Source organism: Plecotus auritus (genome assembly GCF_963455305.1).
Source record: "Plecotus auritus genome assembly, chromosome: 4".
Classification (NCBI taxonomy): Eukaryota; Metazoa; Chordata; class Mammalia; order Chiroptera; family Vespertilionidae; genus Plecotus; species Plecotus auritus.
The window spans coordinates 97,050,517-97,077,702 of record NC_137775.1 but is presented as its reverse complement, the minus strand read 5'-3'; the positions used below and the strand labels follow the sequence as shown (position 1 = coordinate 97,077,702).

General features: G+C 51.6%; 1 protein-coding gene across 1 annotated transcript in view; it reads left to right on the top strand.

Annotated features, from left to right (window-relative positions):
• Positions 1 to 10,267: 10,267 nt before the first annotated feature.
• The window catches only part of RAB44 (RAB44, member RAS oncogene family), a gene marked incomplete at its 5' end in the record, with an annotated part of 28,380 nt that continues 11,461 nt past the window's right edge, over positions 10,268 to 27,186 (top strand). Inside the window, 8 exons of the mRNA XM_080666378.1 lie at positions 10,268 to 10,468; positions 17,815 to 17,926; positions 19,634 to 19,808; positions 21,321 to 21,464; positions 22,183 to 22,273; positions 22,637 to 22,732; positions 24,410 to 24,597; positions 25,353 to 26,112. Of these exons, the coding sequence (XP_080522504.1) occupies positions 10,268 to 10,468; positions 17,815 to 17,926; positions 19,634 to 19,808; positions 21,321 to 21,464; positions 22,183 to 22,273; positions 22,637 to 22,732; positions 24,410 to 24,597; positions 25,353 to 26,112 (1,767 nt within the window). The remainder of the gene's footprint in view (positions 10,469 to 17,814; positions 17,927 to 19,633; positions 19,809 to 21,320; positions 21,465 to 22,182; positions 22,274 to 22,636; positions 22,733 to 24,409; positions 24,598 to 25,352; positions 26,113 to 27,186) is intronic.

Here is a 27,186-nt window from a genome sequence, read left to right as displayed (position 1 = left end):
CCAAATATTAACAGTACAACAATTGAAATTTCTTTTGAGAGCCGAAAACTGACTTCTGCGCATGGGCCACGAAGTTTCAATCGCACTGTACGCGCGCGCCCGCACGTGGTATTTTGTGGAGGAGCCACACTCAAGGGACCAAAGAGCCGCATGTGGCTCGCGAGCCGCAGTTTGCCGACCACTGGCCTAGAGAAACAGCAGGCAAACTGGAGTTTGGAAGCTGGAGGCCTGTTTTTGTATCGAGTTTTACTGGAATGCAGACAGGCCCATCTGCTTACCTATTGCCGATGGCTGTCTTTGCACTATTATTTTATTTTAAATCTTATTGTTGGGAGTATTACAGATATCCCCCCTTTTGCACTATTGTTTGAAGTACAAAGCAGATGTGAGTAGTTGCTACAGAGGTCACATGGCCCCAAAGCCTAAAATGTTTACTCTATATTCGATAGACTCTAGTCTATAGGCAGTGAGGGGAGGTGGGATGGGTCTGATCTCTCATCAGAAACTCCACAGGCCAGAAGGGAATGGCATGAAGTACTCAAGGTAATGGAAAGCAAGGATCTGAGACCAAGATTACTATGTCCAGCAAGGCTATCATTCAAAATAGATGGTCAAATAAAGAGCTTCTCAGACAAAAAAAGGCTAAAGGCTGCCAAAACCGGTTTGGCTCAGTGGATAGAGTGTCGGCCTGCGGACTCAAGGGTCCCAGGTTCAATTCTGGTTAAGGGCACGTAACTTGGTTGCAGGCACATCTGATCGATGTTTCTCTCTCATCGATGTTTCTAACTCTCTATCCCTCTTCCTTCCTCTCTGTAAAAAAATCAATAAAATATATATATATAAAAAAAAGGCTAAAGGAGTTCATCACCACCAAGCCAGCATTACAAGAAATGCTAAAGAGACCACTGTAATGAGAATAAGAAATAGAGAGAGAAATCTAGGCATACAGAATTAAAATGGATCGGGGCTCCAGGGTTAGAGCTCAGATGGCAGATATTCCGGTTTCCTGTGCTGAGTCATTCCCTCCTGCTGCAGAGGTCATCTTTCTCACTCAGACATTTGCTATACAGGAGTATCTTGATTCAGGCTTCATGAGACTATGAAGTGAGTTCAAGCATCTTTAGGGACTTGAAAATTTGTGAATGCGAAAACTTCTCCATTTATGAAACGGCCTCATTATTCGTTAATTCAGTTTTTGTAAAATGTAGTTTCTCAGCTCAGAGTTTTAGGTCCAGCGACATTGTATTTTAAAATTAGCTCCACGGTTTCCAAAAAGGCCTGGATCTTACTTTTTCTTAGTACTTCCTTAGGTCCACCTGCCAGCTGGCTGAGGGGCGGGTTTTCCCCTGGGGCTGGTGGAGCGGGTGAGGCCAGGCTGTGACATCAAAGAACACTGGGACCCCCACCTTCTCCATGCTGGCAGGGGTATGGGCAGGTACACTAGGGGCTAGGTCTTAAAAATCTAACCTCACTCTGTTCAGAGAGAAGCAAAGAGTCCCTCACTGGAGAGAAAAAGTTCCGGGATTTGTTGCATTTGTCCAAATCCAGCGGCAAACTCTGTTGGCCCTACTTTCAGAACACGTCCAGAGTTCAGCCACCTCTCATCACCCCTCCGCTGCCCTCCTGGTCCCAGCCATCACTTCCTGTCTGGGTTATTTGAACAGCCTCCTCACTGGTCCCCCTGCTTCCATCTTTGCCTGGTACAGTCTGTTCTCCACAGCGAAAGCAGCCAGAGGGCGTCTTTCAAAACCTACGTTGGACCATGTCATCCTCCAACGGCTTCCATCTCATTTAAAGTAAAACCAAGTCCTTACATGACCTACATATAGGTCCTACTGTCTGCTCCCTCTGACCTCGTCTCCACTCCTACCTCTGTGACCTGCTCCAGCCACACTGGTATCCTCACTGTTCCTCATCGGCACAAAGCAAGCTCCTGCCTCAGGGCCTTTGCACACACTGTTCCCTCTCCTTGAACACTCTGCTTCCAGGTCTTCTTCCTCACACACTCGATTCCAGGATCACCTCCTCAGACAGGCCCCTGGCACCCCCTCTAAAGCTCACCTCCCACCATTCCTTCCTCTACTCTGCGTTACTTTTCCTCATCCCACTTATTGCCACCAGGCATTCTATTACACGTGGGTATTTCTTTTCTGCTTTCTTTTCACTTTTGTATCCTTGGTGCCTAGCACTGGGTCTGGCACATATTAGGTACTCAAAAATATTTACTTATTTTAAAAAATTCCTTATTTACTTCAGTAAAGCCACAGAAACTCTGAGTATCAATTTCCTCAGTGGTAAAAAAGGGATAAAAGGATGGTTGTGAGAATACTTATTTATTTAGAAGTTAAATTTATTAATTTTGGAAGTCTTTTGTTTTGAAATGATCTTAAACATACAGAAAAGCTTCAAAATAGAAAAACATTTCCCATATAATCCACCAACAGATCTTCAACATTAACATTTAACCACCGTTCCTTCATCACTCTCTCTCTGTATATCTATAAAATTATTCTTAAATATGTTTTTGAATGTGTAATGTACAAAGATGATTCAAAGTAAACAATGAAACATAAATCTCCCTCCTTCATTCCAACACTTCTCTTCAGCCCAACTGTTACCAGTATATTCTTGTATATTCTGTCAGAAATATTCTTTTTCTTAAATTGAATTTTTTAGGGTGACATTGATTAATAAAATTACATGTTTCTGGTGTACAGTTCTACAACACATCAGCTGTATATTGCATTATGTGTTCACCACACCAAGTCAAGTCTCTTACCATCACCGTTTATCTCCCCTTTTCCCTCTCCTACCACTCCCTGCCCCCTAGCCCCCTGGTAATCACCATACTGCTGTCTGTCTATGAGTCTGTTAGAAAGATTAGATGCATTTACAAACATATATGAACGCGTGTGCATTTACACAGCATAAATTCTATCCCTACACATGCACGTTTTTCATGCAAAGCATACTATACTCACTGTTTTGCACCTTACTATTTTCATTCGACAATATATTTTGAAGGTCATTCCATATGGGTCCACCTGGATCTTTCACATTTTCTTCACAGCCACACAGCGGACCATTGTCTGGACGTATCCGAGCTTATTTAACCAGTCCCCAGTTCCCTGTTGATGAACACTTAGGTCGTTTCCAACCCTCTGCTACTACAGGCACTGTTGAAATGACTACCCTTTCATGGCGTCATGTGTATGGCACCTGTAGGACCAGTGACTAGGGGAAATTGCTGAGTAAAACGTTTTCTGCAGTTTAAATGTTGGCAGAGTTCACCGCATTTCTTTTCATGAAAGACATACTAGTTTATGTTCTTCTTCTTCTTCTTCTTTTTTTGAATGTTTAAAATACTCCCCTGAGGATATGTTTTTTATTGATTTTAGAGAGAGGAAGGGAGAGAGAAACATCACACGGTTGCCTTCCACATGTGCCCTGACTGGGAAGTGAACCTGCAACCTTTTGGTGTATGGAATGACCTCCGACTGAGCCACCCAGCCAGGGTTTATGTTCTTACCAAGGATGGAAAGTGTTTCTCTTCACGCAGCATGTTATTTTTTTTAAGTTTACCAATTGGACAACTTAAACTATCTCATTGTAGTTTTATTTTTTAAAACATTTAAAATTTGTTTTATTTTTACTGATGAGAGAGAGAGAGAGAGGGAGAGAGAGAGAGAGAGAGAGGAACTTCGGTGGGTTGCTTCCCATATGTGCCCTAACTGGGGATCAAACCCAAAACCTAGGTATGTGCCCTGACCCGGAATTGAACCAGCAACCTTTTGGTGTATGGGACAACCCTTCAACCAACTGAGCCACCCAGCCAGGGCTGTAGTTTTATTTTTATTTCTTTTATTACACGTCAGGATAAACATTTTTTCATGTGTTTAAAAGCCAATTGATATTCTCCCCCCCCCCCCCCCCATGAATTGTCTCTTCATACATGGTGCCAATTTCTCTAAGGCCTTACTGGTTTTTCACTGATCTGTAGGGACTCAGATCTATAAGGAGGAAATCAGTTTATTTTCTGTGATGTGAATTTTTATTTTATAGTTTGCTTGCCTTTTGAGTTGTCAGCGGTGACTTTTTTTGCTATCCAGTCATTTTATTTTTAAATAGATTTTTTATTGATTTTTTTACAGAGAGGAAGGGAGAGGGATAGAGAGCTAGAAACATCGATGAGAGAGAAACATCGATCAGCTGCCTCCTGCACACCTCCCACTGCGGATGTGCCCGCAACCAAGGTACATGCCCTTGACCGGAATCGAACCCGGGACCCTTCAGTCCGCAGGCTGACGCTCTATCCACTGAGCCAAACCGGTTTCGGCTAGTCATTTTATTTTTAAAGTATTTTATTTCTTCAGGAGAGAACACTGTACCTCCTTGTGGTTGCAGGTGCTGTGACGTCTAGAGAAAATTCTGTAATGAGCATCAAAATGTCCCTCAAAGTATAGTCTCAGTTGTGTTATTTTAAAATTTCTATAGAGTTGAGTGTCTCAATCTTTTCTTTTATGGCTTCTAATGCTTTGTGATGTGCCTGGAGACACTTTGCCTGCTCCCAGGTTATTTGAAAATCACCCCAGGGTTCCTTATGGCATTTGTTCAAAGGCAGAGAGAAGCATGGAATGAGCCTGTGTTTTCCACCAGCTTCAATGGTCAGAGCAGGCCAGGGCCAGGGCCAGGGCCAGGGCCAGTGTTATTTCATCTGTGCCCCACCATTCCCCTTTATTATTTTGAGATAAATCCCAAACAACAGAATTGTATGATTTTTTTAATGCTTAAACTTTTGACCCATATAAAATTATTTTATTTTATATATAAATATATAAATATATAAATTATATATATAAATTATATATGTAAATTATATATATATATATATATATATATATATATATATATATATATATATATAATTGATTTCCGAGAGGAAGGGAGAGGGAGAGGGAGAGAGAGAAAACCATCAATGATGAAAGAGAATCACTGATCAGCTGCCTTCTGCATGCCCCACTCTGGGGGATTGAACCTGCGACCCAGACATGGGAATCAAACTGTGACCCTCAACCACTGAGCCATGCTGGCCAAGCAACCCATATGAAATTATTTTAGAGTTAGAGCTCCAACTTTGTCTTTTGCAAATACCTAAGCCAATCTTCCAATGGTTTATTGAATAAACCATCTTTCTCACTGATTTGAAACATGCTCCTTTATTATACACTGAATTCCCATGTATATATTTGAATTTATTCCTGTCTATTTTTTATTCTGTACCATTGATTCACCCATTTATATTCATGCTCTGGTACCACACTGTTCTGATAATTGTAGCTCTAAAATATATTTTGGTATTAGGTTATGCTTTAAAACAGGAGTGGGGAACCTATTTTCTGCCAAGAGCCATTTGGATATTTATAGCATCATTCGCAGGCCATATAAAATTATCAATTTAAAAATTAGCCTGCTGCCCGGCCAGCATAGCTCAGTGGTTGAGCATCGACCTATGAACCAGGAGGTCACGGTTCGATTCCTGGTCAGGGCACATGCCCAGGTTGTGGGCTTGATCCCCAGCGTGGGGAGTGCAGGAGGCAGCTGATCAATGATTCTCTCTCATCATTGATGCTTCTCTTTTTCTCTCCCTCTCCCTTTAAAAAATAAAAATAAAAAAACAAATAAATAACCTGCTATATTTGGTCAAACATTTAATTAATTCACCCCTAATGCCTTGGTAGGGCTAGAGTCTCTAGCCGCTAGACCAAATGATTTCACAGGCCTTATATGGCCCTCAGGCCCGATGCTCCTCACCTCTGCTCTAAAAGGTGATTTAGCTGTAAGCCTCCCCTGGTATTCCATAACACTGCCTGACAGTGAGGACCTGACGTAAGGCACGGTGTGCAGCTTCACAGCCAGCTTGGCCATAACTGTGCCCATTAACACTCTGGCCGGGATAAGGCATGGCATCACCATGGCAACCAGAGATAGGGTCCAATCTCTGGCTTTGCCATCGAGGGCTGGTGACCGCGGGCCGTCCACCTTGCTGTTCGGAGCCTCCACTTAGATGGACTTCCCTCCCGGCTTTGCCTGCTCCAAGTCCTAGGATTCTAGAGCCCGGGGGCCTCAGGAGAAGCAGGCAAAATTGTGAAAGGATAGCAGTGGCCACTTCTACAGGAAGTCTCAGAGATCAGCACAGGAGATTCGCTCGCTGGGGAGCGGAAGAGAGATGAAGCAAGAGACAAGACTGTTAACAGTCCCGCGCTCGCGGGCTCCTCGAGCAGGCCCAGGAGGCGCAGGAGGCACAGGTGGTGCGACAGGAGCCTGCGAGGTGGGAGCCGCCCCCGTGGCAATGCTTTTCTTTGGAGGGATGAGGATGGGGGGAGGGCAGCAGGACGCCCAGTCAGCGTGATGACAAGAATGCAAAGGGCTGAGTCCTCTTTTCTTGTGAATTTGGGGCTCTCTCCCTGGTCTAATGGAGGGCACCTGGGCAGGAGACTGGGGTACATTACCTGCCTTTAAATGTCATGTGACCTGGGGCAACTCATCTGGCTTCTCAGAGCCTCGGTTTCTTTATCAAGTTGGAGGGAGGAGGGGTGAGTGGACTAGAACAAGGCGCGAGGTGGGCTCTCAGACCCATCAGCTGGACAGTTTGGGTCTGTGACTCACTATCATTTGTAGTTATTGCAGTAAGTGGGGTGAGTGCGGACCCAGCCCCTCACCCCTTTGCTGAGAGAGTGATGGGAACGGGGGAGGCCCCGGGCACCCGCAGACTGTATTGTGACTCCGAGGCCGACTCCAAACTTCGCATGATTTCTTGGGCGAGGAGTGTGGGGAGAGGGTTCGTGCTGCAGGGTCGCGCATGTGTGTTCCTGGTCACGAGGGGACTTCTGGCTGGTGAGGGTGTGAGGTAGCGATGATCCAGGAGGGGGAGAGGGTGCTCAGGAGGGTGTCCCTGCTGCTGACTCCAGGGCCTGTTATTCTGAGTGACTGAGTGGGCAGGGACCTTCGCCTGGGGCTGTGAGGGCTGAGGGGCTGTGGTGACCACGAGGCTGGCTGGCTGGTGGGAGCTGCTGAGGAGGGAGTGTGAGCATGCGGGTGAGATGGACTGAGGGTGTCCCCCGCCTCCGGATGGCCATGCCTGGCCCTGAGGGGCACAGACTGCTCCTCGCAGGCCGGAGGCTGCTCTGACGTGGGCAAGACAGTGTCACCGGTGCTCTGGGCAGGTGCTGTCCTTCGGCCCAGGCTCCTGACAGGCAAGGAGGTGGCATGGCCTCCGGGAAGAGAGGGCGGCCTGGCTCCCAGGGCTGGTGCTGAGGCGGCCGAGCGGGCTGGGTGCTGCTTTCACACCAAACGCCCGCTGGGAGTGGCCAGCGGTGCAGCCCGCTGGGAGTGGCCAGCGACGCCCCCAAAGGACGTTAAGAGCGTCCTGTGTCCTGCAATGTGGCCGCAGGGAATGGACTTCAGGACCCTAACTTCCCTGACGTATGGAGCATGACAGACTCGGCGTTGTGGCCCCACATCACAGGAGACTCTTCCCCCAACACTGCGGTTCTAGAAGCTTCCGCAATGGGAATTTTATCATCTGCATGTTATCTCCTTCAACGGAAGTGTGTGTGAAACTTGAGTTTCCAAATCCCACAACCCCGAGTAAAGCCCGCCCCTCTGCCCGCCCACGGGGCCTGCCCCACCCGCGGACTCACAGATGGGCCTCCTGCCACCAAGAAGGCATCTTTCAGGCAGTGGTTGTGGGGAAGGCCATCCCATGACCACCCAGGTGAGCGGGCCTGGCGCTGGTTCTGCAACTGATGTCATGGCTTGGACCCGGCTCTGAGGCTTGGAGCCTCCCTCCCTCCCTCCCTGCCTCGGTTTCCTCATCTGTCAAGTGGGTATAAGTTGCATCTGTACAGTACCTGGCTTTTGTGAGGCTCAAATGGAATGTCACCCTCTTCCATGTAGTCAGCACCGTGGCATTGCCGCGTCGCCAGCCGTCACTGTGGGCTGGGCCGCTGTGGGCTCTGCCTGGGCACAGATTCAGCAGCGTCACCGGATGCCCACCGCAGTGAGGCTCGGCTCCAGGCGGTCAGGAGAGAGCAGAGAACAACAGGGTAAGCTTCCGACTCACAGGAGGCTTGTATTTCCTGAGAGGAGATGGAAATGTCACAAAATCGAATAAAAGACCATTCTGGGAAGGTGACAAGTGCTCAGAGAGAGTAAAGCCAGAGTGGGTGGCACCTCACCTTTAGGGATCTCATCTAGTCCTCACTGCAACCCCGTGGTGAGCGAGGCTCCTCTCACGTTCCCGTGGGGAAACTGAGGCACAGGACGGCAAGTGGCTTGCCCAGGTCACACTGGCGAGCGGCAGGACGGAGAGCAGCCGGACGGAGAGCAAAGCCTGACTCCAGAGCACCGGCCTCCCCTCCTCCTCGCCGGGCCCCTTCTCCACATTTAGGGGTCAGAGGGGTGCACTGCCAGTGGGAAGGGAGCCTGGTCCTTGCTCAGTGCTCGCCGAAGGGGACCCCGTGCGCCTGCTCGCCACCTGGTGATCTTGTCACCAAAGTGAAGTTCGTGCTGGCTCTGGAAGGGCTGGGCAGGGGAGGTCTCAGAAGAGGTGCTGGTCACTGCTCTGGGGGGATTTGTCCCATCGGCCAGTTCGCATGGAGTTGATGCTCCCACAGTGGCCAATTCCCAGCCGCTGGGTCAGGCAGAGGTGCCCCCGATGGGTTCACAGCGCCCAGCCTGGCCCAGCACCACCGCCGTTTGACATCTGTGATTCGAAACAGACTTTGCAGGCCCGAGAGTGGCAGGCAAAGAGGAGCGACACAGATGGACACACACAGACAGAAAGAGACAGAGACGACTTCACTAAAGTTTGGGGGCCTCCCGGGGCGAGGATTGCTTCATCCACGTCCTTGCACCCTGTGTGAGGAAATTCGCCCAAGGGGCGCTGGGCCAGTGGCTCCCGTCCCTGCAAGGAGCCCATCTTCCCTGAGGCAGAGCTCCCTGACCTTCCAGCCTGTCTGTGACCTTTGGCCCCAACAGACAAAGCCCGGAGGGGTTGCTCCTGCTGCCTCAGTTTCTTTGCACTTGCTGCTCACTGCTCCTAAACCCTACCCGCCCCTCAGAGCTTGGCCAAGCCCCATGGCCCACAGGAAGCTGCCTGGCCATTTGCACCTCAACCCCTCTCACCCCATACAGTTTTAGGTACCCCGGACTTATTCCCTCCAGGGCAGGCCCCCGACTACCCCTTCCACCTCCCAGCCTCCCTTTCTCCTGCCCTGGGCCTCACCTGGACAAAGCCTTATCCATCAAAATCCTTCTTAATTGACTGACTGACCTAAGACCTTCAATGACAGAAGAAAGGACCCTAATTAATGAATTGGATGACCCTTACTTGAGCACCTACTATGTGCTAAGGAGCTGAGGATAATGTGGAGCAAGGTGCACAGGAACATCCATAGGGGAGCCCAGGGCATTGTGGGGCCACAGAGAGGGGTGTACTGAGCCCTACTTGAAGTTGGGGGTGGCTGCAGGGAAGGCTTCTTGGAGGAAGCAGAGGGAGGAAGAGGTGTCAGCTAGGTGAGGGGATACGAGAGTCTGGAGGTTGGGGCACAGGGACCAAGGGTGGGAGGGAACCTGGCCTCGTGGGAGTGGGGAGTGGTTCGGAGGGGTGCTGTGGACTGCGAGGGGTGAGGGTGGGGAGTGAAGGAGGGGCACATTCTGATTCCTTGGTGGGCGTGTGGAAAGAGTAGAGAAATGGTGTTGAGGAGAAAGCAAGGCTGGAGGCAGGTGACTGAGAGAGGGAGGAGGCAGCTGGGGAGGGTCCCGCCCAGAGGGGAGCAGGGAGGAAGTGAGCTAGAGGAGCAGCCGGAGAGACAGCTCACCAGGTGCTGCTGGCCCTTCAGACGTGGGACTCGGGGCAACCCCGTGTCACCACCCCAAGACCTAAACCGGAACCTATCCCGCACTGGGGCCTCCTTATTCAACAGCCGGGAAGACTCTGGACAGTTGAGCAGAGATCTGAAGATGAGGGCGCGGGGAAGAGCATTCCAGGCAGAGGGAGCGGGAAGGGCAGGGCCTGGGCAGCTGTGCTGGAGGCCACGAGGGCAGCGAGGCCAGCGGGGTCAGCGGGATCCCATCAGGCAGGACGGCATCACCCACGGTGGGTTCTCTGCAGGGCTAACGGGGAGCCAGGGAGGGATTACAGCTTGCTGTGACTGTGCAGCAGGCAGTGATCCCTCACCATTCTCTGTCCCCAGGCCAAAGCAGCATGGAGACTGGGCAGAGAGCCACCCGAAAAGGCCGGAAACTGGGCTCCAGCCGACGGCGGCAGACACGAGACACCGCTGCTGGCCAGGATGCCCCTGTGGCTCCAGAGCCCTGGTCCTCCCAGGCAGCTGAAGAGCTGCAGGGCTTCTTCCAGGCCTGTGGTGCCGCGGAGAGGGGCTTTGTCACCCGCGAGGACCTGGTGGTGAGTCAGAGACCCCGTCCTTCCCCGATCCCTGTTCAAGGCTGGCCACCCAGGACCACGGGGCTCGCCTGCTCTGTCCCTTTCTCTCATCTAAACTTTGACCTCAGAAAAGGCTAGGCATGTGGTTACACTAATGTGCAAACGCCTGACAAGGCTCTGTGCATTACCCTCTTTCAGAAACATTGACATTTTGACAAAGGGAAGGACTTTAAGCCAAAGAACTAACTTGCAAATGATATAACTTGAGGCCCACGGAGCAGGGAAGTCTAGCTTAGAGGCCTGGAAATCAAACCTTGTCGATGATGGGAAACTTGAATGAAACATAAGTTCAGCCGTGGTCATGTGTCTTGATAAGGAGTCTTGGGCTGTGGCCTAGACCAGATTGACAGATTTTTCTTTGGATTTTCCTCACTCCCTGTAAAGGGGCCTCTGTGGGCTGCTCAGGTCTCGCTGGGCCTGCTGTCTCCTCCCGATGCTGCTCCCGGCTCCGGACTTTGTCCTTCCCCCAGCAAAACTGCCCTTCCCCTCCCCCGGCTCAGGGCCACAGCAACGTCTGAACGGCCGATGTTCAAATATAATTTTCAAAAGGGTAACAAAAAAGACTGAAGTAAATATAAAATCAGCACTTATCAAAGGTCTTAACCTAATTAATTATTGTTACTAATTAATAAGGGAACCTGTAAGATGTTCCCGTGGGTTCAAAGAGCATTTGAGGAGCTGGGATATTTACAAGCAATTTGACAGAGGAGTGTTATGATAAAATTGCTGAGTTCAATTTTAAAAATGACTCATGTCCAACAGCCATCAATCTTTGGGGACATCTGTTCTGCTAGGCAAAATTATTTTCATCTCTCCTGGACAAAAACCTACAAGTTAACAAGTAACCAGAAGTCTGGGACTTTGAATTAAAGGTAAACAATGAGATGAACTAAGTGCATTCCTCTGGTCTGTCTACCTTATTCCCAAGTTTCAGACCTTTACCATCTCTGTTCATGGCTCTGTGATCTAGAGTGACCATCTGCCCCAGTTTGCCTGGGCTGGCGGGGCACCAGGGATGTGGCCCTTTCTGGGCGGTAGCTGGCCACCCTACGTCTCTCCTAAGGCCACGAAACCAACCCAAGACTCTCTTTCCACCAGCTTTTGTCTGCAGGCTGTAGAAAGGTGAGGGACTTTCTTCTTGGGGTCCCCCTCCTGCCCAGAACGGCCTTCCTTATCACCTGGTTCCTAGGAGGCCTTGGCAGGCATTGGCTCCGTGTTCCTCACGGTGGACTTGTCACGCCTGACTGGATGCGAATCACCCTCCAATATGACACTACACTTACACAACCGATTTATCTCATCCATCTCCGCAAAAGGAGGACAGGTTCTTACTGAACCTTTGTACAGGACGATGTTGCATGGAAAATAAAAGTACTGGTTTCTGAATCAGGAGGGGTCCGTGAGATTCAGATACCATTTAATATGTTTAATTTCTGTTTACAAAAGCCATAACCTACTCAACTGAAGGTTATAGACAGCTCAAGAAGACAGAGGACTTTCTCACAGATCCATAAAAATCATACCAACTATGTTCCCAACAAGTACCATGACTAGATTTCCCTGGACCAATCTCGGTTCCGTGGAACTAGTTCTTGTTCCGCTGGACCTTGGGAGAGCCGCTGCTGCTGGGCTCAGGCTGAAGGGCGGCTTGGCGTCTTGCCCCCATGGGAGCTCCGGCAGCCAAAAAACTGGGTGCAGTCCCTCCCACAGCTTCGGGTCTGTCCTGCAGGAGCACAAACTGTGGCTGCAGCTGTTCACTGAGCCTTCGGGCAAAGCACAAGCTTCTTTAGGAGCGAGACTGAGCGCTGTGGTTATCCATTACAGTAACTAATAGTATCAGAATGGAAAAGAGCCAAGCTCTCTACTGGGGACAGAACTATTCGTGAGGGTTGACCAGCGTTTCCCCTGAGGTAGTGATGGCATTGAACAATCTCCATGGCCTTCTGGTACAGCACGCAGCTTCTGAAATAGTTGTATTAGTGGCATTTTACCACCATAAACAGCTCAGGAAAGGCCACCCTCTCTTCTGAGTTGATGTTCTTCCTACAATGCTCTTCTGTTTTACACCCAAGCCACATTTAATATCATATTTTGTTACAGGTTAAAGCCTCAGTTTTCATGTTCTTCTACAGGCAACAAAGATTACAATATTTTTTTATTGATAATGATCAGCTTATCTTTTAGAAGCAGGTGTTAAACACAATTGCATTAATTAATCTTAATGAACTTAAAAATTAAAACAAATATATATATATATGTACAGTACGCCACATCTTCTCTAGCCATTCGCCCATCGATGGGCACTTGGGTTGTTCCCATGTCTTGGCTGCTGTAAACAATGCTGCAGTGAACACAGGGAGCATTTATCTTTTCAAATTCGTGTTTTCGTTTTCTTCAGATAAATACCTAGAAGTGGAATTGCTGGATCATATGGTAGTCCTATTTTTTAAATAGATTTTTGTTTTTAATCCTTACTTGAGGATATGTTTATTGATTTGAGAGAGAGAGAGAGAGAGAGAGAGAGAGAGAGAGAGAGAGAGAGAAACACTGATGTGAGAGAGAAACAGCAATGGGTTGCCTGCCGCATGACCTGACTGGGCATCGAACAAAAACCTAGGTATATGCCCTGACCCAGAATCGAACCTGTACTCTTTTGATATATGGGATGATGCTCCAGCCAACTGAGCCACCTGGCCAAGTTCTATTTTTTAATTTTTTGAGGGGCCTCTATATTGTTTTCCATAGTGGCTGCACCAATTTATATTCCCACGATGAGCGCACAAGGGTTTACTTTTCTCCACAGCCTCACCAACACTTGTTATTTCTTGCCCATCATGCTCTTATAATAGAGGTGAAGTATTTAATAAATATATGGAAAGATATTCTGAAGTTTCATTTCAAAAGAGCTATCAGAGAAATGTGGCCACTAGTTTAAGGCAGGCTCATGGGAGCCTGAGAAATAGTATTTCTTGGTTACCTATTTAATCAAAGTGACAAGAAAATGCAATCTTTTGGACTAAACATAGAGGAAGGTGACACAATTGCAAGGGTATTGAGCTCTTTCATAAGAGAGGTACCTTAGGTTCTTGTTTTTAAAAAATTAGAATATGATAAAGTCAAACACAGCAGAGGGGATTTTTCTGCTGAGAAGTGGAATCAATTTTCTGGGCAACTTACACAGAGGATAAATAGTAGCCTCTTTCTGACACTGGCTAAGGGCTCTAAAACCAATCTATCATTTTAATAGAGATGGAGCTCAATTCTAGTTTTGCATTGATATAACACAAGGGAGTTTCACAAGTTTGTTTGTTTGTTTGTTTGTTTGTTTTTAATATATCTTTATTGATTTCAGAGAGGAAAGGAGAGGGAGAGAGATAGAAACATCAATGATGAGAGAGAATCATCGATCGATTACTTCCTGCGTGCTCTCTACTGGGTTTTGAGCTCACAAGAGCATGTGCCCTTGACCGGAATCAAACCTGGGACCCTTCAGTCTGCAGGCCGATGCTCTATCCACTGAGCCAAACGGGCTAGGACTTAATTTATTTATAAACCCATCAAAACTGAGGCAAATTTGGCAAAAAGTTAACATATTTCATAGCTTATTTTCAGACTCAGGTATTATAAATCAAGGCAGAAAGACTCCCGTTCAGTAAACCTTCTGTGACTCTATCCATTCAGGTTGTGGCCTTTATATTTTTCATGTTCTGGAACAACCGACACGTTAAGACAAAAACCACTTCTTTTATCTCTTCAAGACAAAAACACACCCCATTTTCCTTGCAGACACAGTGGATTTCTCTGTCACTAATATTCCTAGTATAGTCTCAGACACCCGTAGTGACTACAACTTTTAACCAAAGTAATTAACCTCAGAATGAACTGGGGGTAAGTAATTGAGAACTGTCGGTCTTATACAAGCATTTCACAGACTAACAGAGCTCACAAGGACACCTAACACGACTTTCTGCAGTCACACATGTCCCTTGCACAACTTTAAAAAAAATTGTGATAAAATATACCTAACCTAAAACTTACCATTTCGGTGATATTAAGTAATTCGAATTGTTGTGTAATCACCACCACCACCCATCTCCAGAAACGCTTCTTCTCCCCCCGTGGAAACTCTGGGCCCATTAAACACTGAATCCCATTCTCCTCTCTCCCCAATTCTACTTTCTATCTCTGTGATTTGACTACTGGAGGTCCCTCATATAAGTGGACTCAGACAGTGTTTGTCCTCAAGGTTCATTCATGTTGTAGCATATTGCGGAATTTTCTTCCCTTTTAAGGCTGAATTATGTTCCGTTGTATGTATCTACCACATTTCATGTATCCGTTTGCCCCTTGGTAGACATTTGAATTGCTTCCATCTTTAAGCTATTGTGAATACTGTTGCCCTGAATATAGATGTATAAATACCTACCTGAGTCCCTGCTTTCTCTTGCACAACTATCTGAAGTGTCAAAAATGGATTCACTCATTAACATGGCCCAAAGATACAGCTGCTCTCCAGCACATAAAAGGAAGAAGTAAAAAGACACAAACTTAAAATGATGCTTAGCAATTAAACTTTCAGTATTACATTTTCTTAATTAATTTAATATTAATTCAAGTTTTTCATGTTACTAAAAATCTTGGAAATTATGTTTAAAATGACATACTACAAAATATAAGTACTGTTGATATAAAATTTGTTAGAATAACTAATCAATTTAGTTGAACACAAATTTACATTGTTATAATCTTTTTCTTCAGATGTGCACAACTGGGTTTAATTTTTCTCTCTTTAACAGATTTTCTTTTTTTATGTACTTGTTTATTTGTTTAATTTTTAAATATATTTTTATTGATTTTAAAGAGAGAGGAAAAGAGAGGGAGAGAGAAACATTGATCAGTTGCCTCCTGCATGCACCCCGATGAGGGACCGAATGTACAATCTGGGCATGTTCCCTGACCGGGAATCAAACCAGTGACCTTTCGGTGCATGTGACGATGGTCAACCAACCAAGCCACACTGGCCAGGGCATGTACTTGTTTATTTATTTATTTATTATTATTATTTTTTGAATATATTTTATTGCTTTTTTACAGAGAGGAAGGGAGAGGGTTAGAGAGCCAGAAACATCAATGAGAGAGAAACATCGATCAGCTGCCTCCTGCACACCCCCCACTGGGGATGTGCCCACAACCCAGGTACATGCCCCTGACCGGAATCGAACCTGGGACCCTTCAGTCCTCAAGCCGACGCTCTATCCACTGAGCCAAACAGGCCAGGGCTACTTGTTTATTTTTATTTTTTATTGAATTTATTGGGTGACATTGGTTAATAAAATTATATCGGTTTCAGGTGTACAATTCTAACATTTTCATAATCTTAAACATTATGTACAGATAATGTTAGCTTATTTGATCAGAAAGACAAAATAAGAAGTGCAGGACATCCAGATGAACTAGTTTCTTCACAAAAAAAAACCATATCAAGGCCTTATCTACACTAATAAAAGAGAAACATGCAAATTGACCACCCCTCCGCTACACCCACCAGCCAATCAGGAGTGACTATGCAAATCAACCCAACAAAGGTGGCGGTTAATTTGCATACACAGGCACAGAGCGAAGACTGAAGACAGCATAGAAGGAAGCCAAGCGCTGCAGAAGGGAGCAAGGCAGCGGAGAAGGGAGTGGGCTTCACTCCCTTCTCTGCTTCGCTCTGGCCGCAGGAAGCCCTATTCTTGCAGGAATCTTCCTGCAATAGGCCTCTAGTAAAAAATAAAATGTATACTTGTATTATATTTAATATAAAGCAGAGAAAACACAGATAACTATTATCTGTGTCTTGTAACCCAGATTTTAAAACTAATCTCATTTGTGCAAAGATTCACCTTAATTATTGAACCTGGCTCCTTAAGAGTTTTCTGAGCTAACAACTTCTTGTACAGGGGACTTAAAAAAAAAGCTGAGCACCTCTAAAGCATAGAAATTTGGTTTCTTTATTTCCTTTGACTTTGGGGAACATCAGATTTATGTAGGCACTTAGCTGTCTCTACAAACCAATCAATACAGACCCCCAGACTCGAAGCTGTTAATACCTCCAGAGGTAGGAAGTTATTTCACACCCACAATGAGAGTTAAGGCCTCTCTGATTACAGACATGTAGACACAAACATAGAGTGACTCTGACTTTATTTTTACAACTCCAGCCACAGGTCAAAAGTCAGCACAGAGACAGAAAAACTACCAGTCCAGGTCTCAAAAAGCTGCTCTCCCTCCCCGTGGGAACACAACTCGTAACTAAGTGGCGGTCGGTCACACGTAGAAAAGCAAACACTACCACCTCCAACAAAAGATGAGCAAATCCGACTTTCTGTTGTCTTCCCCACCATGGCTGCACCAAAATAAAAACAAAACAAAACACATTCAGCAAAAAGGACACTAGAGACACAGAGTCAGTGAACTTAAAGCTCAGTCACACTCAGGATTCCCTCCAAGCGCCCAGAAGTGCCTGCTCACTTCCCCAGCAAAGCAGTTTCCTTGGTTCTGACAGCCTAGTCCACTGGGCATCCTCACGGAACCTCCAAAACTGTCCAAACATAACTTCCCAAAAGGTAAGCTCATGACCCTTAGGCAAAAATAAGATGAATCATCAAAGGTTTTATTTAACTCATTAATTGAGAGAGGTTATGAATGGTAGAAAGAGCATTTAAAAAGCTAGGTAATTGAACAAAGAAATGTTAGAAATGCTGAGTTAGAGCTTTAAAAGCTGGTTAATGTCCAATAGGCCATAAATCTGTTCCTTTGGACTGAAATTACTTACATCTCTCTCTGACGAAACCTACAAGTTAACCTGTGACTTTCTCTAGTCTGGGCCCTTTCATCAGCTCCATGAGACGAATTCTGTACATTCCTCTAGTCTAGAAGATGCTCAGGGCTTTTGCCCCTGAGGAACATGCTGTCCACCTCTGGGACTTATTTTCAAGTTCCAGATTAATTTTTGGACAATGATAAACACAATCTGGGGCGGATTCCCTACTGTCCTTTATTAGGGTCCTTAAGGGAGGAGACTCGGGACAGGCAAATGTTGACGTAGGAGGGAGGATGGGAGAAGGTGTGGAGAAATTCAAGGCTCTGTTGAGGCTGTCTCGGATAGGGTCTGGGTCCGGGAGCTTCAGGGCAGGCTCTGGCTCAGGCAGGCTGTGGGACTCCAAAACTGGGGAGCGGGAAGGTAGGGGTGGCTGAAGACGAACACCTCTCTTTTTTGAGGTTGGCCCAGTGGGGACAGCACTCAATCTACCCTCTCCTTGCAGGTGGCCAAGTTCAGCTTCCTGGGCAGCAAGGAGGAGCCGGAGATGATCTTTGACTGGGTGGACGTGGAGCGGAAGGGACGTCTCTCCCTGGAAGAGTTTAGCTCTGGGCTGAGTATGTCTGTCCCGGGAGGAGGTGCTGTGGGGCTGGCGGCACGGGCAGGCATCCCTGCAGTGAGCCCAGCACGGGGCAAGGCTGGGCTGACAGAAAGGCAACAGTGACACCTTAGCAACCAGTGGGCCCTCACAACACCCCCGAGAGAGCTCAGGGTGTGGAAGATAATCCTGGTGACTGAGGAGATGAGGACACTCAGCCTGGTGGGAAGGCAGGCGGTTTGAGCCTTAAGACTCTAGCCCCGGAGATTGGATCGCTTCCTTTCCCACTGGCCTGGGCTGTTCTCGGCTGGGGGACCCCCTCAGCATCCCCCTTTCTCTAGAGAGGCTGCCAGGCTTGCTCTCTGATGCCCCCCTGTCTTCTCCCCAGCAAAAGGCTTCCCTTGAGCGAGAAGTTAAGCACCCCCCATTCTTGAGACCACAGGCTTGTTTCCCTCTGAGGAAGTTCACAGCCTGGCTGGTTAGGGAATTTAGGGCCCAGAAAGCAGCAAAGGGTGATATTTAGTGGGTGGGGCTTCCCAGGCCTTTAGTCCTCACTGAGCAGGGCTACTTCCATCCCTGCTTCTCAAGACAGGCCCCAAAGGACCTAAAGAGACCAAGACCAGCAGGGAATGATGCTCCCCCTTCTCCGCAGGGAGGGGGGGTGGCGGGGGCGGGGGAAGACCTGGTCTAGGGAGTGGGAGGTGTGATGTCCTTCCGGAGACTGCAGAGCCCAGCTGGCCTTACATTAATGCAGAGCCATCTGGGGTTCTCAGTTTGCTAGTCTCCAAAAGTGTGGCGGGCAACAGAGAGGGAGGCCAGGAATCTGCATTTATAGGTTGGGGCTGCCCAGGAGGTGGGTGCTCTGGTTCTGGTGATTGGGAAGCTGGGAGTAGAGAGGGGGGATTGGGGTCTGGAATCAGGGGTGGGGGCAGAGGGAACATTGTTGTTCATGCACCCCCCCACCAAGGTCCTTCTTCCTATCAGTATCCAGTCCTGCCCAGCGCCCCAGGGACTGCCCCTGCCTGTGCAACACAATCTACACCCCTTCCTGGGCCACAGGGCAGCACCAGCCAGACTCTGCCAACCTCTTGGCTCACTCAGTGCCACTCACTCCTCCGGTGTGCCAGTCTGTTTCCTACTGCAGGGCCTTTGCATGTGCTGTTCTCTCTGCCTGGAATACACTTCCCCAGGAAGGCACATGACTTGCTCCTTCTTGCTGTTCTCATCTCGGTTCCAACGTCACGTCCTCAGGGCACGCCTAACCACTCGCTCTAAAGTAGCCCCCAGTCTCTCCATGGAAATTGTCTTGTTCATTCCTTTAGCTCACTTAGCAAATGTACTTTTTAAAAAATGTGTCCTTTTCAGCACTCACTACAATGTCAGTTCTACTAGGACAAGGATTTGGGCCATTTTGGGGCCCAGCACATAAATATTCTGTGCTCAATAAATATTCTGGGTGAACGAAGACTGTGTTGGCCACCATGGAGCCGCTGTGTGACTTCCAGCAACTCATTAGGCCTCTCTGGGCCTCGCATGTTCATCTGTAAAATGGGCACAGTGCTGCCTTTAGTAGCCTCCCAAGGCTGACATGAGGAATGCATGAACACGGCCCTGTATAAATGTGACCAGAACGGATATAATTATTTCCCCCAGGGCTGGAGCAGGACAAGGTCAGGGGCTGAGCCCAACCCCACTCCTCTCCTTTCTGTCCCCCTCTGTCGCACAGAGAGTATCTTTGGCTCCAGCCCGAGCACCCAGAGGGTCCGTGGAAGGAGGCCACTGTCGTCCAAGAGAGGATCTGCGGGCACCAGCTTCCCCGTGCTGGAGGAGGCGGACGCGGAGGAGAAGGAGGCGTTTCTGGCCTTCATGGAGCAGCTGGGGGGCGGCCACTCACTTCCTGAGTAAGGCCAGCACAGTGTGTGGAGGGGGGGCCGGGACGGGGCGCAGGACGGGCACTGCCAGTCCATGTACTTGAGGCCTCGCCTGGACACGGTGTGAAAGTGAGGCGCCGCCTGGTAGAGCTGGGTGCAAATTCTGGTTTGGCCACTTGTTAGCTGTGTGACTTGGGGCAAGTGGCCTAACCTCGGACCTCGGCTTCCCTGGCCGCAGAGTGAGCGTAGAGCTGTTGGGGATAAAATAAAGCCCTGGTGGAGATGCCTGCTCAGGAGGAGCCCCCAGGCCATGGCCCCACCCCGCCCCCTGCTCTGTCCTGCCCTAGAACCATTCCTCCGGAGGGTTATGGAGCTGGGGCAGCCCCCCAAGGGTACTCACATTCTGAGGGTGCCTTTCTTAACCCAAAAGAGGGCCCCCACTTGAGCGGAGTTAGGACGGTGAAGCCCTGGGTTGGGAGATTTGGAGACAGACGGCGTTTCCTCCAAACTGGCTCTGGTTCTGGGCTCTTGGGGTTTACTTGTGCTCAAAGAAGGGGGGCCCTGCCTAAAGGTGCCCCTCCCACACACCCCATCTGCCACTGGGCCGTCAGAGCCAGCAAGGGGGTCGCCTGCCCCACAGGGCTGTGGGAACCAGCTCTCAGAGGGCAGGCCCAGGGTTGTGGGGCAGGCCGGGTGGGGCGTAGGGTACAGGCTGCAGGGCCAGGCGTGGTGGGAGCCATTCACCTCCTTGGCAGCTTGGCCTGCTCTCAGCTCTCTGGCATCTGTTTTCACAATTTAATTAAGTCCATGTGAAGGCAGCATATATCAAGTGCCAACCATGTGCCAGGCCTCAAGCGGTGCTTTCACTGGGCGTGTCTTATTCTCTGGAGAACTTGCTGGGCAGGTATCAGCCTCCCTATTTTACAAATAAGCCCAGAGAGGGCATGGTACTTGCCAAAGATCACACAGCTAGGGAGTGGGAGAAGAGAGAAGGCAGCTGAGGCCCTGGGCCGTCAGGCTCCCAAGTCCCTCTCCCCACAATTAATCACCAAACCACAGAGAACCAAGGTACTGTGGGGGTTCAAGAAGGGAGAGGGCAGCCCTAACCAGTTTGGCTCAGTGGCTAGAGCGTCAACCCTCGGACTGAAGGGTCCCGGGTTCGATTCCAGTCAAGGGCACATACCTCAGTTGCAGGGTTGATCCTAGCCCTAGGTTGGGGTGTGTTTGGGAGGCAACCAATCAAAGTATCTCTCTCACATTGATGTCTCTCTCGCTGTCTCTCCCTCTCCTTTCCCTCCCTTCCACTCTGTCTAAAAATCAATGGGAAAATATCCTTGGGTGAGGATTAAAAACAAGAAGGGAGAGGGCACACCTGGGAGAGACTCCCGGAGGGCGTGGCATTTGGTTGCACCTACAGAGGTCAATAGATTTTTGCAGCCCAGGCGCCCCAGTCTCTTGGAGAGTTGCCATTCACGTAGAGAAAGGGGCCCCCTCTGCTTCCTGGGCCCCCTCATGTCTCACCTCTGGCTCCCCCCTCCCCAGGCAGGAGATCTGGCAGCTGTGGGGGAAGCTGAGGCAGGAGGAGCCCCAGCTGGCGGGCAACCTGGAGGGCTTCCTGGAGCAGATGACCAGCCGCCTGCAGGAGGCACGGGCCGACAAGGAGTCTCTGGAGCTGACCCTGAGGAAGTGAGTGGGTGGGGGTTTGCGCCCACTTGGTGTCTGCATGCAGTGGGAGCTCTTTACATGTTAGCTGAATCTTAATGGGATTCCCTCGGCTGCAGAAGGATGGCGGCCAAGACCACGCAGGGCCTGGAAGCTGGGATGGGCAGAGCGAGGCTGGAGGAAGGGCTGGCTTAGGGGGTGTGGGGAGGACAGAGTTGGCCTTTGTCGAGAGTGGGATGCCAAGTGCATCTTGGTGCAGGGCCACGTGGCAGCCAACTCCAGGAGTGCCACTCAAGTAGGTGGCACTGCATGTGGCGGCTCTGGGGCTGGCATGGGCACAGCTCTGCGGGGGTCTGAGCTATGGAAGCAGGGGGATGGTGACAGAGGGATGTGGGGACAGAGGGATGTGGGGACAGAGGGATGTGGGGACAGAGGGATGTGGGGACAGAGGGATGAGGGGATGTGGGTGTGAAGTGATGGGGACCATGTGACAGGGCCAAGGAACCAATAGCTTGGCAATGGCTACAGGAGTCAGGTGATGGGATCAGCATGACCAATGTCAGGGGTGTGTGGGTCAGGGGCTGCTATTGGGATAACTGTTTCCAGGGTAACGAGGGTCAGGGGTCCCTGATCAAGCGAGGTGAGCAGTAGATGGACTCCAAACCAGGTCCGGGCTGCCTCTGGTGGCAGCAGGGCCCGGGGGCGCTGAGGCGCTGCCCGGCCCACCTCCCACCCCTTCCAGGCGGGACTCTGACCACCACCGCGAGGTCCAGCAGCTGTACGAGGAGATGGAACAGCAGATCGGCCGGCAGAAGCAGCAGCTGCAGGCCAAGGTGGGCTCCCGGCAGCCTGCCCTCCCCGGCCCCAGACCCCTCTGCTGGCCCAGACGTGGGGCCTGCGCTTGGCCAGTGTGGGGTAGCAGGAGGTGGCTGGGAGTGGGTCCTCTCACACCCCTGATCAGGAGATGGGGTGAGGAGCGCCGAGCCCCATCCCCTCTCTGTGGGTCTCGCTCTGTCCCCTGGGGCCTGTCCCACTCTCTGGGCCTCGGTTTCCTTGTTGCCACAACCCAGGCCTGAGCCAGGGCAGTTGTCCCGAGACCCCTTCTGCTGGGACCCAGCGCCCCCGGCCCAGGTGGAGGTGGAGCCTGGCTGGGGCTTGGACGCTGCGCCCAGGGCCTGAGGCCTCTCTCTCTGCAGAGTGATTCCCGGGACCAGGCCCTCAGCTCCCAGATGCAGGAGGTCCTGGAGGCCAAGGAGCGCGAGGCGCAGCAGCTGGCAGAGGGCCAGAGGGAGGTGAGTGCGGGTGGCCTGGCGCCCAGTCTCTGAGGACTCAGACTCTGGCACCCCTGCCTGAGGACGCATAGACAGTGGCCCCCTGGGAAAGGCGCGGTGGGCCTTTTTCTGAGGTGAGGCCAGGTAGGGCCGCGGGAGCACCGGGACAGGAGCCAGAAGGGGTAGGTTCAAATCCCTGTGGTTCCAATGCAAATCTGAGAAAATAACTGCTTGCCCGGCCTTAGTTTCTCCACCTGTGAAATGGGAGTGGCCACATCTGTTGCATCTCCCAGGCTGGTTGTATTACATGAGGCAATAAATGGAAAGCGCTGTGGAGCAGGAAACGCAGGGCAAACCCAGGCCTCGCTGCTGGAGAGGCTGGGCCGTAGGTGGCGTCCAGCTCTCGTCTCCGTGGGCAGCTGAGCGACCTTGGCAGGTTTCTAACCTCCCGAGCCTTGGTTTCCTCTACAGAGAAGTGGGTTCGGAACTCCTGCCTTAGAAAACCGCTGTGATGTGCCCGGTGCTTTATCCATCATGGCTGTTCCTGTCTCTGAATCTGACCTGGTTCCCGGGCAGAGGATCTGCTGCCCTGACACCGGGTCCGGCAGCCGATGGCCACTTCCCGGTCTCCTTGTGGCTGAGCCTTTGGTCTGAGACCCTGCCCCACGGTCTCTTCCTTCAACTCCTAAGCCGCTGCCCGCAGTAACTCACATCGGTGGTGACAGGACACCAGCATCCCTTCGGCTGCTCTCCCAGCCTGCCTCGCCCTCCCGACACGGGCTGCTGCCCCAGGTGCCCCTGAGGCAGCAGGCCCTTCCTGACTTCCACCTGGGGCCATGGTGTCCTGTCCCCCCTGAAGCTCTGCCCCAGGCCCTTCATCCCTTCCCCCAACAGCTAGTTAGGATGCACCTGCTATGTGCCAGGCAGTTCTAGGTTCTGAGGAACATGACAGACACAAGCCTCTGCCCACAGAGTTATTGTCTAGTCAGGGAGACAGAGGATAAAACCAGCAAGGAAAATCCATAACATATCAGATAACAAAAGTGCGGAGGAGGATAAGTAAAGCAGGGCCGGGGGACTGAAGGGTTTTGATTGATGAAGACGTTGGAGTAAAGACCTGAAGAAGGTGAGGGGTGGGCCATGCGATGACCGGGGAAGAGCAGCCAGGCAGCGGGAACCGTGAGTGCCAAGGCCCTGAGGTAGGCACGCACTGTGAGTGTTCAAGGAACAGCAAGGAGACCCGTGGCTGGAACAGGGCGGGAGTGGCAGTGGGAGAGGAGGTTAGAGATGTGACAGGGTGAGTGGGAGGTCTGTGCAGGGCCCTGGGCCATTGGAGGGCTCTGCCTCCCACTGCGTGGACAAGCAGCTCGCCGTCTCAAGTCGTAGGACTTTCTGTGGGACCAGGAGCTCCCTGCAGACAGATGGAGGGTGTGGCCTCAGAGGCCAGCCCTCCTGGCGATGGCAGTTTGTGTTTCTGCAGTTCCCTGTGCCCTCTCCACCCAGCAATTCAAACGTCCCTCCCGCTGGGAGGTCATGGAGCCAGTTAGGAAGGAGTGGTCACCCCTCCAGTCCTGCTTTAAGCTGGGCCTTGGGGACCTGGAGCCTGTGCCCCACAATGGCCTTGGGGAGCTGTCGGTTGTCCTGGAGGGCAGCTGGCTTCTGTCCCCTCACTGCCCCCCTCCCGTCCCGCTCCTACAGCTGGAGGCCGAGCTCCAGCGCCTCAGCAGCGCACAGCAGGAGGCTGGCTCCGAAAAGCTGCAGCTTTGGGAGGCCCAGCGGGACCTGGCTGAGCGGCTGGAGCAGGTGCAGGAGCAGCTGCAGATGACCCGGGGGCACCTGAACTTCGCCAGGAGCCGCGTGTCCTGGCAGGTGGAGAAGGAGCCGAGGCAAGTGGCTGCCGCCCGGGCTGGGGTGGGGACCAGGAGCTTCCTGGAGGAGGGAGGGGCTGTTCTCTGGCTGTCAGCACCAGCACACACGGCCCCTCACAAAGCCCACGACACTGCCAGGCTGACTATCATGTCCATTTTCCAGACAAGGAAACTGAAGGGCAGAGAGGGGAGAGTCATGTGCCCAAGGCCACACCTGGGATGCGGACACACACTCACTCACTCACACACACTCTCACACATGCACTCAAACAACATTCACACACACTAACACACATTCACACACTCATACACGCACACACACTCATACACACACTCACTCACACACACTAACATATTCACATTCATACACTCACACACACACTCACACACACATACTCAAACATTCTCACTCACTTACACACATGCACTCACACACACTCACACGCACACTAACACATTCACACACACTCATACACACACTCACTCACACACACTAACACACTCTCACACTCACACACACTCACTCATACTCGCACACACACTAACATATTCACACACACTCCTACACTCTCATACACTCACACATGCACTCATACACACTCACTCACACATACACTCTCACTTGCACACACACTCACACATGTAATACACACACATTCACACCTACTCACAGGTCTTGTGTGCAACTGAGGTGTCAACTGATGTGAGGGCTGCAGGCAGGGCTGGTGTGCATCTACCTGCCTCCCCTGACCCGAGCTCCCACCCCTTTCCAGTGTCCCCCGAGCAGGTGAGGAGAAGGCTCCCGACCCTCAGGCAGTCTCCTCTGAGGAGGTGCCCCTGCCGGGACTGTTCGGGGACAATGATGACTGGGACCAGCTCCTGAGCAGCTTCAACAGCCCCTGGCACAGAACCCCACAGCTACTGTGGAGCCCGCCCGCGACCCCAACATCTCCCTCAGCCCCCCAGACACCCCGAGTGGTCAGGCAGATCTCCATCTCAGAGCAGCACGATCTGTTATTTGGTCGGGAGCCATCTTCAGATCCCAATGCGGCCCCAAGGAGCCCCTCTGGGGTGACTGCCAGGCCCGAGGAAGGGAGCGGAGAGGACCCAGGTGGGCAGGACCTCAGTGCAGAGCAGCCCGCGGAGTCTCACAGCGTGAACCCTCAGGAAGAGCCCAGGCCTGGCCCTGAGAGCCACTTCTTTGGGGAACCACTTCTCCTCCAGGCTCCAGAAGGGGAGTCAGGGGGCCTGGTGGCAGCTGCACTCAAAGTTCTTGTTCCTCGGAGGGATGGCCCCACTCCCCAGGGGACTTCCCCCCCTTCCCAGGCCCCAGCTGGGCCCAGCACACACTTCCAGACGTCAGACCCAGACGATAGGGACTCCTGGATGGGGCCTGTCCCAGCCAAGCCACCCAGGAAAAGGGAGGCCCTCCACCAGGGCCCTCATACTGCAGGCTCCACCCCGGGACTGGAGCCCAGAGGGACCAGAGTCCTCCCAGCAGAGATGGCTGTGTCCTCCCCGGGCCTGGAGGGTGTGGCTGAGGCTCCCCTGGCTGAGCCTTTAGAGGGCCTGGAGGGTGTGGCTGAGACTCCACCAGCTGAGCGCTCAGAGGGCCTGGAGGGTGTGGCTGAGGCTCCCCTGTGTGAGCCCTCAGAGGGCCTCGAGAGTGTGGCTGAGGCTCCCCTGTGTGAGCCCTCAGAGGGCCTGGAGAGTGTGGCTGAGGCTCCCCTGTGTGAGCCCTCAGAGGGCCTGGAGGGTGTGGCTGAGGCTCCCCTGTGTGAGCCCTCAGAGGGTCTGGAGGGTGTGGCTGAGGCTCCCCTGGCTGAGCCCTCAGAGGGTCTGGAGGGTGTGGCTGAGGCTCCCCTGGCTGAGCCCTCAGAGGGTCTGGAGGGTGTGGCTGAGGCTCCCCTGGCTGAGCCCTCAGAGGGCCTGGAGGGTGTGGCTGAGGCTCCCCTGTGTGAGCCCTCAGAGGGTCTGGAGGGTGTGGCTGAGGCTCCCCTGGCTGAGCCCTCAGAGGGTCTGGAGGGTGTGGCTGAGGCTCCCCTGGCTGAGCCCTCAGAGGGTCTGGAGGGTGTGGCTGAGGCTCCCCTGGCTGAGCCCTCAGAGGGTCTGGAGGGTGTGGCTGAGGCTCCCCTGGCTGAGCCCTCAGAGGGTCTGGAGGGTGTGGCTGAGGCTCCTCTCTCTGAGCCCTCAGAGGGCCTGGAGGGTGTGGCTGAGGCTCCCCTGGCTGAGCCCTCAGAGGCCCTGGAGGGTGTGGCTGAGGCTCCCCTGGCTGAGCCTTTAGAGGGCCTGGAGGGTGTGGCTGAGGCTCCCCTGGCTGAGCCCTCAGAGGGTCTGGAGAGTGTGGCTGAGGCTCCTCTCTCTGAGCCCTCAGAGGGCCTGGAGGGTGTGGCTGAGGCTCCCCTGGCTGAGCCCTCAGAGGGCCTGGTGGGTGTGGCTGAGGCTCCCCTGGCTGAGCCCTCAGAGGGTCTGGAGGGTGTGGCTGAGGCTCCTCTCTCTGAGCCCTCAGAGGCCCTGGGGGGTGTGGCTGAGGCTCCCCTGGCTGAGCCCTCAGAGGGTCTGGAGGGTGTGGCTGAGGCTCCCCTGGCTGAGCCCTCAGAGGGTCTG